This window comes from Dipodomys ordii, unplaced genomic scaffold, assembly GCF_000151885.1.
Source record: "Dipodomys ordii isolate 6190 unplaced genomic scaffold, Dord_2.0 Scaffold13, whole genome shotgun sequence".
Classification (NCBI taxonomy): domain Eukaryota; kingdom Metazoa; phylum Chordata; class Mammalia; order Rodentia; family Heteromyidae; genus Dipodomys; species Dipodomys ordii.
In genome coordinates, this window is record NW_012267229.1 from 22,616,515 (window position 1) to 22,632,254 (window position 15,740).

The 15,740-nt window shown below is 51.6% G+C and overlaps 1 protein-coding gene across 1 annotated transcript in view; it reads left to right on the top strand.

The window, feature by feature from the left end:
• Tox2 (TOX high mobility group box family member 2) overlaps positions 1-15,453 on the top strand; it is a 62,551-nt gene extending 47,098 nt beyond the window's left edge. Inside the window, exons 4-9 of the mRNA XM_013010710.1 lie at positions 4,211-4,450; positions 7,168-7,395; positions 11,091-11,171; positions 11,852-12,238; positions 13,426-13,559; positions 15,209-15,453. Of these exons, the coding sequence (XP_012866164.1) occupies positions 4,211-4,450; positions 7,168-7,395; positions 11,091-11,171; positions 11,852-12,238; positions 13,426-13,559; positions 15,209-15,245 (1,107 nt within the window). The 3' untranslated portion in view covers positions 15,246-15,453. The remainder of the gene's footprint in view (positions 1-4,210; positions 4,451-7,167; positions 7,396-11,090; positions 11,172-11,851; positions 12,239-13,425; positions 13,560-15,208) is intronic.
• Positions 15,454-15,740: the final 287 nt, after the last annotated feature.

Consider the following 15,740-nt stretch of genomic DNA (forward strand, 5'->3'; position numbering starts at 1 on the left):
TGCTGTGGCTCAAGTGGTAGAGCGCTAGCCTTGAGCTGAAGAGCTGAGGGACAGCGCCCAGGCCCAGAGTTCAGGCCCCACGACTGGACCCAAAAAAAAAAAAAAAGAGATGGGGAAGCAGATGGAGGAGCATCTCCAGTGAGGAATGAAGGATGCAGAATTGGGCAGAGAACAGGAGCCTCAGTGTGTTCCTTGAGAGCCTCAGCGCCTCCCGTGGGGGCCTCTGGAAGGAGCTTGCTCCTTTTGAGCTGTCCCAAACCGAGACAAGACCCCAGGTCTTGAAATAGGGGTTCGCTATTTCACCTCTTTTCATCAGGTGAGCTCTGGTTCAAGCTCACACCTTAGACAGGCTCAAAAGAGGAATGAAGGAAATTCGAGAGGGAGGGAGAAGCAAGGAAGGAAGGGAGGGAGGGAGGGACGGGAGGAAGGAAGGAATACGTGTGGAGTCTCTGAGTTGGTAGAAAGTTATTTGCTCAGTTTCTCCTTCCTCCTTGCCCCGCCCAGGGCACTCGTGCTCTCTAATGTGGACAGTGGGCAGGTGTGTGACCCTGGGAAAGTGACTTGACTTCTCTGAGTTCCAGTGTGTGCTGTAAGTGGGAGGAATGAAGTGGAGCCCCAGCACAGGTCTGTGAGCATCACTAATGCACTGCGTGACCCCTGGGTCACTGTCGGTGCGCCCTCCACGAACAGGGCTACGATGAGTCTGCATGTGGATGATAAAAACTGGTTAGTGACAACTAATCAACCTTTGGGTTCTGACAGAGCTTGGGGACTTCCTGGAAGGGAGGCTGGACTTGAACACACAGAGAAGAGCCAGTGCTGGGCCCAGGGAGAGCCTTGCAGCTCCCGGGGGTGTGTGTGTCTGTGTTTGCTGACACCTCCTGGGGGAAGCACTCCAGGCCTCACGTTGGTTCCAGGCTCAGCAGAAGGCAGGAGCGGGGAGCACTGTGATTTCTCACTTCTTCTCAGGAGAATACACCCCAGCGCTGGCACAGGCAAGCTCAGCATCTAGGAGCTCTCTCCAGGGAGGCCGCAGCTGAGACATCCCCTTGGCTCTCAGAATCTGTCAAGCCTGCGAATGTAAAATACACATTCAAAGGGCCGTGGCCTCCTTGCCGCTGCCTCTTCCTAGTCCTTCCCCCGATCGGAGGCAGTGGCTCCTGGCCCTGGCCCTATGTTTCCATGCAGGAAGCAGAAGTCTGTTCTGTGAGCTTCCCTGCGTGCAGACCCTTGCAGGGCTGAGAGCTAGGGATCACCTATCTGGCAGCAGGGGCTCTGGGGGCGGGGCTGTGGGAGAGGGAGGAGCCACAGGATGGGCTGGGTGGGAAGGCTTCTGGAAGGGGCATGGAGGGTCCCCGAAAACTTGCAAGGCTGAGGGCAGAGGGAAGCCCTGTCCAGGGAGATGCCCACCTGTTGCCCACAGTGCTAGGTAGGCCCCGGGGATTGCCGAAAGATGTTAAGCAGAGGTATTTCTTTTCTTTTCTTTCTCTTTTTTTCTTTTTTCTTTCTTTTTTTTTTTGTTGGCCATGGGGCTTGAATTCTGGGCCTGGGCACACTGTCCCTTAGCTCTTCAGCTCAAGGCAAGCACTCTACCACGTGAGTCACAGTGCCATTTCCGGTTTTCTGGTGGTTTATTGGAGATAAGAATCTCAGATTTTCCTGCCCTGGCTGGCTTTGAACTGCGATCCTCAGATCTCAGCCTCCTGAGTAGCTAGGATTACAGGTGTGAGCCACCTATACCTGGCAAGCAGAGAGACTTGTTGTTGTTGTTGTTGTTATTGTTGAGACAAGGTCAGGAGCTAGCCTCCAGCTCTTGATTCTCATCCTCCTGAGTGCTGGGATTACAGGTATGTACCACCATGCCCAGACAGAGGAGACATTTTGTATTACAGAAGGGTCACTTTGGTGGCCAGCATCACTCCTGGATTCAAAGACGCCCCTCCAAGGTTGGGAGGAGGCCGGGCCCTGGTCTTGGAACACTCAAAAGCAGACCTCATGGAGAGGCTTGGGTAAAGGAGTTCACTGGGGAGTTGAAGCCCTTTGATACATGAAGAGTTTGAAACCGGAAAGGCAGCCAGTGGTGGACGGGCTGGTGGGCAACAAGGCCATCCCCAATGGAGTTCAACTCAGAACTGCCCCACTGGGGGAGGGGAAGCCAAGGGGTCCTTCCTCAGTTGAAGCCCAGCCACACAGGCATCAGATGAGGTGCCTAGAAGCGAGGCCTCCAAAGAGGGGTGCAGGAACAATGTCCCCAGGTGTATGGCTGTGCAGGGAGGTGGCCTCAGCCGGGATATGCCACACAATAAGGGGCGGGCTGGTTGTACCCCCACATCTGTCCGGCCACAGTGAAGCCTGCCACTGGGCAGGCAAAGCTTGGGTGAGTGTCATAGTCCTGGTCCCATTTGACCGGTGATACTTCTCTGGATAGACTGTGCTGGCATTTGCAGTGCATGGGGTGTGGGGTAGGAGCAGCAGCACAGCACGGGCTGGGGTCAGGCAGCTGCAGCGCCCATCCGCCGTGCACATCCTCACATAGCAGGCTTCCAACTGGGGGGAAATACCCTGGGAAGTCTGGGCTGTGGCGTGCAGTGACCATGCCTTACTGGTTTGTGTCTATAGTCACAGTCAGCCACACGTGGCCTTTATGGAGGGCTCTGTCTCCATCATGACTGTGCACAAAGAGAATGGGGAGAAGGACTTTGCACTCCCAGAGCACACCTGTCTTGTCACAAAGCAGTCTCCTGAAAAGTCCCACAAGAACATGTTGGAGATATATTGTGACCACAGTGGAAAGAGGCTTCTCCATGGAAAATCTGACACCTGGTCTAGAGGGCACCTGAGTTCACTTTTCTGGATTCGTTTAGTCAAGAGATCCATCAATCATTTGCTTTTGCTTGATGCAGACCCTAATTGAGGAATTTGCATGCCTAATGCATAGAGAAATCACTGGCCAATGCTATAAAACCTAAGAAAGTGGTTTCTGCAGATTCTACTCCCCCCCACACCTCACCCTCCCCCCCCCAAAAAAAAAGTGGCAGGGAGGGGAGCAGGAGGAGATGTTCTCAACAAACTTCCATTTCATAGTGCAGTCATGTGAAGGGAAAATTCAGAATCAGGCAAGATTGCTTTCAGGGAAATTAAGTGATTATTGGATTTAAAAACTCAGTGGGAATACAGAACAACACTGCCGATAAACAAGCAAGCCAAGATGATTAACTCAAATTTTTCTTAGAGATTCCAAGAGAGAAGCTAAGAGCTCAAAATTAGGATGGAGAAGATAGAATCCTGATGTGTTTAATGGGAGATTGGGGTGGGGGAGGGGCGTGGAGAGGGAAGAGGCAATAATCAAATAAACAATAGAAAATGTTGCTTATCAGAAGAAAGTAGACCACATTCTGCTCAAAAGAATCTATTGAGTATCTTATCAGCAAAATTAAGAATATTGTCCATATGTTAAAATGCCATAGTGCAATTTTTCTCTTTATTTTAAACTTTGAGGTTAAAAAATTATTATTACTGTTGTTGTTTAGACTTGCTTGTAAAAAGGGGAGTAGCCTGGGGTGGTTAATGTATTTTAGAGGGTGTGGTAGGAGGGAGAGGCCTGTGGGGTGTAGGCCTTGGTCTGGAGGAAGGGCCAACAATGAGCGTGGTGGGCAGGCCAGGGTAAGGGGTACGTGACGGGCAAGGAAGAGACCAAGACTGGTGTTGGAGTAGCTGCCTGGTTGTCAATGCCATTTGCCATTTTGGTGGAACTCAGAGAAGCACAGATTTAGAAGAACTTTGGGGCTCCCTTTTCAACAAGCCTCGTGTGCTTGTGAAGCATCTTCAAATAGGCCAGCGATCAAACCCAGGGATAAAGACAGAATGAGTTACTGAAGAACCGGAAAAGAGAAAAGCAGAAGGAATAAATTTGAGATCATAAGACAAGCTGCTCCCAGCTCGACTGAGCTTGGGCAGAAGCTGAAATGCAGGGGCCATTACTCATTATGTCCATTTGACATTGGGGGCATGCCAGGGAGCATGCCAGCAGAATGACAGTGTGCCCCCTCAGATACCCTACATGGAGCAGAGGTTAAAGAATGGCATGGTACCCATGTACCCATGGTTCAGTGGGGAGCCAGCCACCTGCTGGCTCCTCCCTCCTGGGATGTACTGCTGGGGGTGGGGTGGTGGGAGGAGCCTTCTAACACGGTGCTCTGTCTCCTCCCAGATCCAGGAGATGGTCCACTCGGAGGTGGCTGCCTATGACTCAGGCCGGCCGGGGCCCCTGCTGGCCCGCCCAGCGATGCTGGCCAGCCACATGAGCGCCCTCAGCCAATCCCAGCTCATCTCCCAAATGGGCATCCGCAGCAGCATTGCTCACAGCTCCCCGTCCCCCCCAGGAAGCAAGTCGGCCACCCCCTCTCCCTCCAGCTCCACCCAGGAAGAGGAGTCGGAAGCGCATTTCAAGGTGTGTGGGATGGAGAGGCAGTGGAGGAGGATCCCTGTTAGACATGGCCCTCACGTCCTCTGGAAAAGTCTAGAAGGAAGGCTGTGTCCTTTGCTAGAGGCTGAGGAAGAAGAAAGACAGCTGGTAGAACAGGTAACATGCTGCAGGCCTTGGGCTTTGGCTCCTGAATCTGCAGAAAGCCTCGCCCTCTCCCCTGTACCCATGGTGCCCATGCCAGGAGACCCCTGAGCTCCTGATTGGGGGGTCACCTGCGCTTCCTCCGCTGCCTGGTTCAACATCATCCTCAGGACGCCTCAGCCTGTATCACTGGCCAGGCCAGGATGAAATAATAGTTCTTACTTAGCAAACACTTGTAAAACACAATTGTGGGACAGACACTGTTCTTTTATCTTTTGGTTGTTGTCATCGTCGTCATCATCTTGCTGTTGTTATTGTCCATTGTCCACAGTCATGAGGATTGAACTCAGGGCCTGAACACTGTCCCTGAGCTCATTTGCTCAAGGCTGGTGCTCTACCACTTTGAGCTACCACAGGACTTCAGGTTTTCTAGTGGTTCGTTGGAGATAAGAGTCTCAAGGACTTTTCTGTTCATGCTGGCTTTCAACCCCAATCCTTAGATCTCCCTAGAGTAGCTAGGATTACAGGGATGAGCCACCAGCACCCAACTGCTAAGGCACTGTTGTAAGCACACAACAAGCATTATCCACGTGATTCTCATGACAAGTCTACACTATTCATTCTGTCCATTTGGCAGATGGGGAAGCTGAGGAACCCCAAGAGATTAAGTCAGCTGTCCAGTGTCACACAGCCAGGAATCAGAGCAGGTGTTGCAATCTGGTGTATGTGCCTTTAACTACCTGCGGCACCTGTCTGTCAGCTCTCCATCCATTCATCCATCATGAGACAGGACAAAGGCCTGGACAGGGGGTGCCCTCCGAGAAGACTTGAGGACAGCCATGTTGCCACAGGCCCTCCTCTCCGTCCCCACCCCTCAGACGTGGAGGCCAGAGGCTGGTCCACTCATCCAGGTTTCCCTTTCACTTTATGGCACCACCGCCATCTTCTTAGCACATAGAACTGCAGATTTCATGGCAAGATCCAGGACCTTTGATCAAAGTTCCTAGTCTCTGTGAGGGCCCCAGCAGAGACCCATGAGGTCCTTCCTCATCCTAGCAGCTATGGTCATCAGGAATGGGCAGGGCCTAAAGTCTGTCCAGGTGAGGACCCTGCCTGCAAGGCTGAGCTGTGGCAGTCATGTCAGCCTTGTCCTTTTCTCTACCTCAGGGGCCCTGGGCATCGGCCACCTCAAGTTTGATGGAGGGGACCAATGTTTAAGAATCAAGGGTAGCTGGGCACCAGTGGCTCAGGCCTGTAATCCTAGCTACTCAGGAGGCTGAGATTCCAGAATTGCAGTTTGAAGTCAGCCCCATGAGACTCTCATCTCCAATTAACCACTCAAAAACTGGAAGTGGCGCTGTGGATCAAGTAGTTGAGTGCTAGCCTTGAGCACAAAGAGGCTCAGGGATAGCGCCCAGGACCTGAGTTTAAGCCCCACGACCGACCAAAAAAAAAAGAAGAAAAAGAATCCAGGGTGGTATTCACTGGAGATGAATCATGAAGGAAAAAAGTAAATGAGAAAATACATGCAGAACTTGGTCCCTGTCCCTCAGCTCTTCAGCTCAAGGTGAGTGCTCTACCACTTGAGCCACAGCGCCACTTCCGTTTTTCTGGTGGTTTATTGGAGATAGGAGTCTCACGGTTTTTCCTGCCCTGGCTGGCTTTGAACCTCAGATCTTTGATCCTCAGATCTCAGCCTCCTGAGTAGCTAGGATTACAGGCATGAACCACCAGCGCCCAGCTAAAGACTTCCTCTTCTATCAGTGTCAGGCCCAGACATAGTCTATGCAGGTCCCTCCACAAACCCAGCTTCTTAGAACCCAGCCCTGGTTGTTGGTTAGGGGCTTTTACAGCTTTGTACAAGTTCTCTGAATAGGGAAAAAGTGATAGAAAAATCAGAAGAATATTTTGAAATTTTAAAACGTGAAAGACATGAAAATGATTTCTAACAGAAAGTTGGAAAGTCACAAAGGTTTTATTGCTCAGGTCACTGGCTGATTTCACCTGCAGTGTAGCAGTCTTGACCCTGAAGTCTCTCTATTACTTTGAAGACTTTCCTTCTCCTGGGTGTTTAAATCAGACTTAGAGTAGCACTAATTCTCCTTAAAAAGTTAAATGTAACATTGGGTGTGAGGTGCACACTAGTGAGCCCAACTACTTGAGAGGCTGTGGATCTGAGGATCAGTAGTGTAAGTCCAGCCCCAGGTAAAAACACTAGACCCTATCAGAAAAAGTAGCTCAAGCAAAAAAATGGCTAGAGGCATGGCTCAAGGGTGAAAGCACCTGCCTCACAAGCTCAAGTCCTGAGTTCAAAACCCAGGATCACAGCAAAAAACAAAAAATGTAAAAAAAGGAAGAGATAAAGCTACACCCAGGACAGTGTGTGTGTGTGTCTGCCTGTGTCACTGTGTGTGCCTATGTCTATATAACTCGGTGTCTGCCTTTTGCTGTTGTTGTTATTTGTGTCTCTGGTTGTCTTTCTATCTGCCCATTGCCTCTCCACCCAGTGAGTGGTGTGTCTTAATAGTATGGCTGGAGTTTTATCTTTGGCAGGAAGCTGGTGACCTTCTATGGTGTTCTGACTCCTCTTACCTGGTCAGATTTCAGGAGAGAAGAGACCGTCAGCCGACCCAGGAAAAAAGGCCAAGAACCCAAAGAAGAAAAAGAAGAAGGACCCCAATGAGCCTCAGAAGCCTGTGTCAGCCTACGCGCTCTTCTTCAGAGACACTCAGGCCGCCATCAAGGGTCAGAACCCCAGTGCCACCTTTGGAGATGTGTCCAAAATCGTGGCCTCCATGTGGGACAGCCTGGGAGAGGAGCAGAAGCAGGTGAGCCTCCATTCTTTTTTTGGAGGGGAGGGAGGCTGGTCGTTGGGCTGGAACTCTGGGTTTGGGCACTGTCCCTCAGCTCTTCAGGTCCAGGAGATGCTCTACCACTTGAGCCACAGCACCACTTCCAGTTTTCTGGTGGTTAATCAGAGAGAAGAGTCTCACAGACTTTCCTGCCCAGGCTAGAGTTGAACCATGATCCTCAGATCTAGGCCTCCTGAGTAGCTAGGATGCCAGGCCTGCATGAGCCACCAGTATCCTGCTTAGCCTCCATTCTTTCTGGATCATTGCTGAGGCTTTGGAGCCTCCTGGGCCCAGTTTGCCCATCCAGAAGTTGCCAAGTTCCCGTGCTGCCACTTGCCAGCTGTGTTAGGTGTAGCCACTTAACATCTGTATCTCGCTTCCCCATCCATGGGTTGAGAATGAGAGTGTTGGCCCTTTTTCTTGGTAGTAGTAGTAGTACTGGGATTTGAACTACACACCCCTCAGTCTGCCAGAAAGATGCTCTATTACTTAAGTCACTTCCCTTTTTATTTTAAGTGTGTGTTTGTGTATGTGTGTGTGTTTTCTTTCAATCCAGGAATTTTTTGTTCATTCCCATCCAAGAACTTGGTATAATGCATTATAATCGAGCATTATAAATAGATCATTGTAAATACAATGTGATAAATAGAACACTCCCCCATTTCTCTAACAGGTTGTGGTTGATATATTAAAAGATAAGAATTTATTTTGTAACAAAAAGTTATACCCATATCCATATATATATATATATATATATATATACACACACACATATATATCTATTTATGTCTATCGTATATATATAATCATATATACTCATACATTTATCTGTATATATATATGTCTCTATGAATGCTATGTGAATGTTTTTTTCTACAAGTAATGGTCATGATATAATGGTGATGATACAATATTGTCTACTTATTTATTTATTTGGGTTGGTCATGGGCCATGAACTCAAGAGTCTGGGCTAGCTCAAGGCTAGCACTCTACCACTTTGAGCCACAGTGCCACTTCTGGTTTTCTGATGGTTAATTGGAGATAAGAGTCTCACAAACATTCCTGCCCAAGCTGGCTTTGAACCTCAGTTCTCAGATTTTCAGTATCCTGGGTAGTTAGGATGACAGGTATGAGCCACTGGTGCCCCGCTATCTCCTTAGTTTTATCTCTTTATTTCCCATTTTTAATTTTTTGTCAGTCATGGGGCTTGAATATTAATTTCCCATTTTTATATTTTTTTCACCTCTTTTTTGGTGCCAGTCCTGTGGCTTCAACTCGACCTGGGCTCTGTTCTTGGACTTTTCGCTCAAAGCTGGTACTCTAATCACTTGAGCTACAGCTCCACTTCTGGCATTTTGGGTGGTTAATTGAAGATGAATCTGTCTGGGACTTTTCTTGTTTGGACTGGCTTCAAACTGAGATTCTAAGATCTCAGCCTCCTGAGTAGCTAGGATTACAGACATGGGCCACTGGCACCCAGCTGTAATTTTTTTTATATTATCTATTCTTTGTTTTCTTATCCCAGTGACTTATCTGTTATGGTGACCCGGGACTGTTAGAGAATTATATTCAATAGTCAGGGTCAGTGGTCTTCTTGTGGTTACTTTCCTTACTAAAGTGTCTCATTATCAGCTGGCGCTGGTGTTGGTTTTTATTTATTTTTTAATCACACTAAGAAATTTTCCTTATGTTCCTATTTTGCTAATAATTAAAAAACACTAGTGACCAAGAGAGATAGTGTGGAGAAAATTATAAGAAACAAATTTTAAAAGCTTGCTGCACCCCAAAAGTTCTAAACTTACCTGATTGGTAAGATCATTTTCCCAATTCACCAGAGAGCTGACAATTCCTGAATGTAGAAAAGTCTGACAAAGTCCTAACACAAAGTTGTGATGCCACTCACTGTACGGGAGTGGTAAACAACCCTCGAGTTTAATGACTTAAAGCAACAAACATTATTCAGATCATGAGTCAGAGGGCCCACGGCCTGGGCGGGGCTCAGTTGGATGCTTCTGCTACACCTCTAAGCAGGATATGTCCATGCACCTGCAGTCAGCTGTGGTATATTGGCTGGCTTGGCCATCAGCAGGAGCAATGGGGCAAATTGGACCCTGAGCGTCTCATCATCCTGCAGGCCAGGCCTGATCACACAGCAGCTCAGAGTCTCCAGAGCAGCAAGAGACAGCCCCAGTGTGCAAACACTTTTCAAGGCTTTCCTTACATATTTGTTCTTGTTCCGTTAACCAAAAGTGTTATAAATATGTTCTCCAAGAGCCTCTTGAGTGACAATGATAGACACAAAAACAAAGAATTGTCTCAGCAAGGCAAAATTTACTTCTGCAGAAGAATGTGCCATCAGCCAAAAAGCTGGCAAGCAAGCACACAGAGCAGGCAGCCTGCTCCTCAATTTATCCCTCTGCTCAGATTGGTGGTGCGCACGTTTACAATCTGCTTTTGTTTTGTTTTTGTCAGTGGTGGGGCCTGAACTCTGGACCTGGGTGCTGTCCCTCAGCTCTTTAACTCGAGGCTAGCACTCTACCGCTTGAGGCACAGCACCACTTCTGGGTTTTTTCTGCTTATGTGATGCTGAGGAATCGAACCCAGGGCCTCATGCATGCAAGGCAAGCACTCTACCACTGAGCCACCTTCCCAGCACCTACAATCTGCTTTTGATTGGCTAGTTTGAGTAGGTTAACTTGTATTTATATAAGGTGACCTATAAAAGACTTTGAAATAAGATTAACAGTACACAAGTTATCTCAAAACATAGCTACACCCTCTGTTATTTGTCTTCTGAGGAAGTCTTAATTCCATCTTGGAAAAAATCAGTGAAGAGGAAACATTTCAAAAACCCTTCCTTATCCCAAAGCAGTCCCTCTTTTCCTTTTTTTTCCCCTCCACCCCCAGTTCTGGGAATTGAACTCAGGGCCTGGGCACTGTCCCTGAGGCTCTCTGTGCTCAAGGCTAGCGCTGTACCACTTGAGCCACAGCACCAATTCTGGCTTTTTCTGTTTATGTGGTACTGAGGAATCGAACCCAGGGCCTCATGCATGCAAGGCAAGCACTCTTCCACTGAGCCACATTCCCATCCTCTTTTCTATTCTTGCTGGTAATTGTCTCAGAAGAATAATCAACAAGTGCCAAGCCATCAGGCCAAAGCAGGGACTTTTAAGCAACCCACTTTGATAGGAAAAAAACAAAACAAAACAATTTTTTTCACAAAAGTAATCAGGTGGACTCTACTACCAGCAAGAACAAACAGGCTGAGGCCAGCTTTACAAAAATGTGAGAACTTGGGTCCAAAATTTCTAGTAACGACATTAGCAAATGGGATCCAGATTGACGTACCTAAACAAGAGGGTTTCATGCCAGAATTAAAATAGGATGCTTGGATGCTTTAAGAAATCTGCACTGTGCTGCCTCAGAATAGCGCCTTCCAGAGCTCTTTCTTGAAGTGAATTACTGTGACCTGGAAGCCCAGAGAGGTAAAGCATGTGGTCCCAAGAACACACAGAAACATGGCTGAAGTCCTGGGATCTAAATTGGCCTCGGGGTTCCCCATCTTCTGATCCCAGCGCCCTCCTCTATGCATGGCCCTGGAATCCAGGCCTTGTCAGCCCAGGCTGTGACATTCTCCCGGGCATTGCCCATGTCTTGCTTGCACCTTTCAGGCCTACAAGAGGAAGACCGAAGCAGCAAAGAAAGAGTACCTGAAAGCTTTGGCAGCCTACAGAGCTAGCCTGGTCTCCAAGGTAACGGAATCCCTAAGGGATGGAGCAAGCGCTGGGCCCCAGGGGAATGGCCACCAGAGGCCTTGGGAAGAAGACCTGTAGGTCACACCCACAGTGTGCCAGGCTCATGTGGGGCCCTTTACTTGCAAGTCATTTCATGGAATCCTTCCAACAAGAAGACTTGGAGGCAATCAGCAAGTGTGTGGAATTGTCCAATTGAGTGGAGGTTGTAGGTTCAAACCTTGCTTTGCCAGCCTTGACTCCTGACCATGCGCCTCTGCATGCTGTCCACCCCAGCGGGGCTGGAGTGAGGTGTGGCTGTGCATCCCAGGGGGACATGGGGGATTGTTGTGGGGGCAGTCACAGAGGAGGGACCGCTAGGGTCAAGTGGACTGGGAAGGGTTAAGCAAAGAGGACTCTCAGGAGGAGCCTGAACTGAGGATGGCTTGGCTGCTGTGCTGGCCTTACTGTTCAGCCAAGGAGGGAGGGAGGGACACCATGGGCAGGCAGGCCCCGCCGGGGCTCAGCAGGACAGAAGTCCTTAGCGCTCACCTGCATGGACTGGTCAGTCCACACTCTCCCTCCAAGGGCACAGAGGCAGCCCCGGGCCAGGTCAGGAGCTTACAAAATCACCTGGCCTCACAGCCCAGCTTCCGGCTTCTCCCTTGCCTCCAGAATAACTGCCTCCCATCTCCTTCCAGAGCCCCCCAGAAGGTGAGACCAAGAGCACACAGGCCAATCCGCCAGCCAAGATGCTCCCGCCCAAGCAGCCCATGTACGCCATGCCTGGCCTGGCCTCCTTCCTGACGCCCTCCGACCTACAGGCCTTCCGCAGCGGGGCCTCTCCCGCCAGCCTCGCCCGGACGCTGGGCTCCAAGGCTCTGCTGCCCGGCCTCAGTGCTTCTCCACCTCCCTCCTTCCCGCTCAGCCCCTCGCTCCATCAGCAGCTGCCACTGCCCCCACACGCCCAGAGCGCCCTCCTCAGCCCGCCTGTGAGCATGTCCCCCGCCCCCCAGCCTCCGGTCCTGCCCGCCTCCATGGCACTCCAGGTACAGCTGGCCATGAGCCCCTCGCCCCCAGGGACACAGGTAAGCAAGGCAGATGGGGACAGCCTTCTGTGACCCCCCCCCTTTGAGAGGTATGGAGGTGGCTGGAGTTTTGCATCCTGACCCTGCCACTCACTAGCTGGGGGACCTAGCTGAGGCTGGTGCCTGTCTGAGCCTTGGTTTCCCAAGGGAAATGGGTCTGTGCACCTCACTTGAAAGACACTGACAAGTTGCCAAGTAGATCCTTCAGCTATTCCCAGGCCTCCTAGGCCCAAAAGGCAATGATTTCTTTTTCTTTTTATTTCTTTTTTTTTTTTTTAGTCCTAGGGTTTGAGCTCAGGGTCTGAGCGCTGTCCCTGGGCTTTTTTTTGCTCAAGGATAACATTCTACCATTTGAGCCACAGGGCCATTTCCGGCTTTTTCTGTTTATGTGTGACTGAGGAATCAAACCCAGGTCTCCATGCATGAGAGGCAAGCACTCTACCACTCAGCCACCTTCCCAGCCCAAAGAGCAAAGGTTTCTGCCACATCATCCCCAGCGCCTGGCCCTCCCCAAGGCCTTTAAGGCCTCCTCCCTTCTACTCACCATTCCACGGGATACCTCCAAGTTCTCATGCCGGTCAACAATTCCACAATGACAGATTGGACCGAAAAGGAAAATCTCCCCCATGACTGCCAAGACATTTTCTTTTCCTCATTTAATTTATTTATTTTATTTTTCTGTCAGTCATGGGGCTTGAACTCAATCCCTGATCTCTTTTCACTCAAGACTAACGCTGTACCACTTTGAGCCACAGCGCCACTTCCGGTTTTCTGGAGATTCATTGGAGATAAGAGTCTCACAGACTTTCCTTGCCCGGGCTGGCTTTGAACCGTGATCCTCATATCTCAGCCTCCTGAGTAGCTAGGATGACAGGCGTGAGCCACCAGCGCCTGGCTCTTTTTCCCTTGTTTTCGTTTTCCCTTTCCTGTGTAGTGCCAGGGCTGGAGCCCAGGGCCTCACCCATACTAGGCAAGTGGCTCAGCCACTGAGTCCCAGTGAAACTTTCTGTGGGGTGCTCCACTGGGGAAGAGGGAGAAACTTTTGGAGGCAGAGTGGATGTTCTGTGTGGTCCCCAGGAAGTATCTGCAGAAAGCACCTCCTGAAACGCACAGAGACTGCACTGTCCTGGCTGTGTGAGAAGTCACCCTGGCCTGTCCCCCGCTGACCATCCCCCCTTTCCCCGTAGGAGTTCCCGCACATAGCTGAGTTCCCCGGCGGCTCCGGCTCCCGCTCTCCTGGCCCGTCCAACCCCACGAGCAGCAGTGGGGACTGGGATGGCAGCAGCTACCCCGGCGGGGAGCGAGGCCTTGGCACCTGCAGGTCAGTCCTGGACGGCCTCCCCCGGGGGCCCTGCCTGTGTACACCTCTCTCACAGGGCAGCCAGGGCAAGGGGTGGGGGGGGGATAGAGGGGTCTGGAGATGAGGGATCACTCAGGAGGATGGGTGATCAGTGTCAGCCCTGCCTGTCAATGCTCAGAGTCTTATCAACAGGGCAGAGCAAAGCAGGGTCCCGGAGGATCTTGGCTGATCTGATGCCCGGGCCTAGGAAACTGAGCCCTGCCATTCCCCTTCAATCTGTGCCCCACACCCAGATCCTGTGTCTGGATTCCTTAGGAGCAGAACAAGACAGTGGGAACTCTAAGGTACCCTGGATGATGGAGGAGGGAAGGGGTGTGTGTGTACACACGTATGTGTCAGTGTGTATGTGCACACAGATGGGAGAGGAGCTGGGTGGGGTGGGGGCCTAGGCTGGAAACTTGCCTCTTCCTGACCCCGTGGCACCCTGGGAGCAGAGATCACAGCCACAGGGAATGCCATGTAGGCCAAGGAGGAGTTCCGTCAGGCAGCCACTGGCTCAGAGCCGTTCCCAGGGTTCCCCCCCCCTCCCGCCAGGCAGGACAGTTTTCTGGGAAAAGGGGCAGCTGGGTGGGCAGAGGGGACCTTAGGGGGGCACCCAGGAGGCCCCACCAGCCCCTGTGGGCCGCCGCCCTTCTCTTCATACTCAGACCCCAGTATCTCAGGGCTCCTCCCCGCCTCCTAGTCCGGGGACCATGGCACCGACACTGGCTCAGTGTCTGCCCGCACTGTGGAGATGAGGCCCCCTGTGTTTGGTGTGCGCTAGCCATCTTGGTGCCAAGCAAAACCTACTCCTGGCCAGGTGCCCATGACTCACACCCGTAATCCTAGCTACTCAGAAGGCTTGAGATCTGAGGATTGCGGTTCGAAACCAGCCCTGGGCAGCAAAGTCCCCATGAGACTTTTCTCTCCAATTCACCACTCAAAACCCAGAAGTGGAGCTAGTGGCTCAAGTGACATCCCTGAGGAAAAGAGTTCAGGAACAGCACCCAGGCCCTGAGTTCAAGTCCTACCACGGACAAAAAAATAATAGAAGAAGAAAGCTACCCCTGGCTCCTGATCACCGCCTTCCTCCATGTGGCTTCTCAGCCTGCCAGCCCTCCTGGGCACTGAGCGGACTCTGGCTGTGCCCCCTGCACACGCTTGTGACACACCTAGGGGAGATCTGCGGGGTGAAGTGATGCAGCTGGAAGGATTCCCCGCCCACAGCTCCGTGGGTGCAGAGCCCCGCCCCCCCAATCCAGTCCAGGGTAGCAGCAGGGGCAGGCCCTTTCTGCAGCTCGCTCTCATACACCTGTGCAGACAGACATCAGGAGCCCAGCAGGGCCCTGTTGTAGTGACAGAAAAGGCACGTGCCCTCCGTAGTTGTGTCTGAAATGTACAGAGAGAGCCACCCGGGCTGTGACAGTCCTGGAAAAGTCTGAGGAAGGACACACCACTCCCCAGGGGCCGCGGTTGGGCAGGCTTCACCAGGATGCCAGCAGAGGGGGTGGGGTGTAGGTTTTCTTGGTGGACCATGGGAAGGCCCCACCACACAGGGTGAGCCATCCAGGGTGAGGGGCAGGGCGGGGCCAGGGCTCCAGAGGCTGATGAGCCCCTTCTCTCTCCCACAGCCTGCTTCCCAGGGATAAATCACTCTACCTCACCTAATCCTGCCTCCCTCTGCCCCGGAGGCTCACTGGAGGGCTGAAGAGCTGCCCACAGGAGCTCGGCTGTGGCAGCAGACGGGGTGACCAGCCAGCCCAGAGCCGTGAGGCGCCAGTGCCCCAGGGCTGAGTCTCTTCCTCCACGTCCCATCAGCCTCTGCGGAGGCAGCCTGCCGCCTACTACCAGCCCAAAGAACCTGCAGGAACCTTCTGCCCGCTGACCCGCTTGCTCCAGGGTAGCTGTGGACCCCGCTCCCTGCCCTGTACCCTATGTCTGGATGTCTGGCCCCAGCCCGGGCTCGCTGAGAGCTGCCCGATCCCTGGCGAGGTCGTTTATCCACAGAAACCCACCCCCAGATGTAGGGTGGGAACCTGGCCAGCCCCAGGCGTGCAAATACGGTTTCCTGTTACTCACTGTGAGAAAACGTTCAGAACCGTGGGCTTCGTGTAAGTAGCTACTAAGTGTTTTAGACCCGTGCTGAAGGCATCGTGGGGTTAT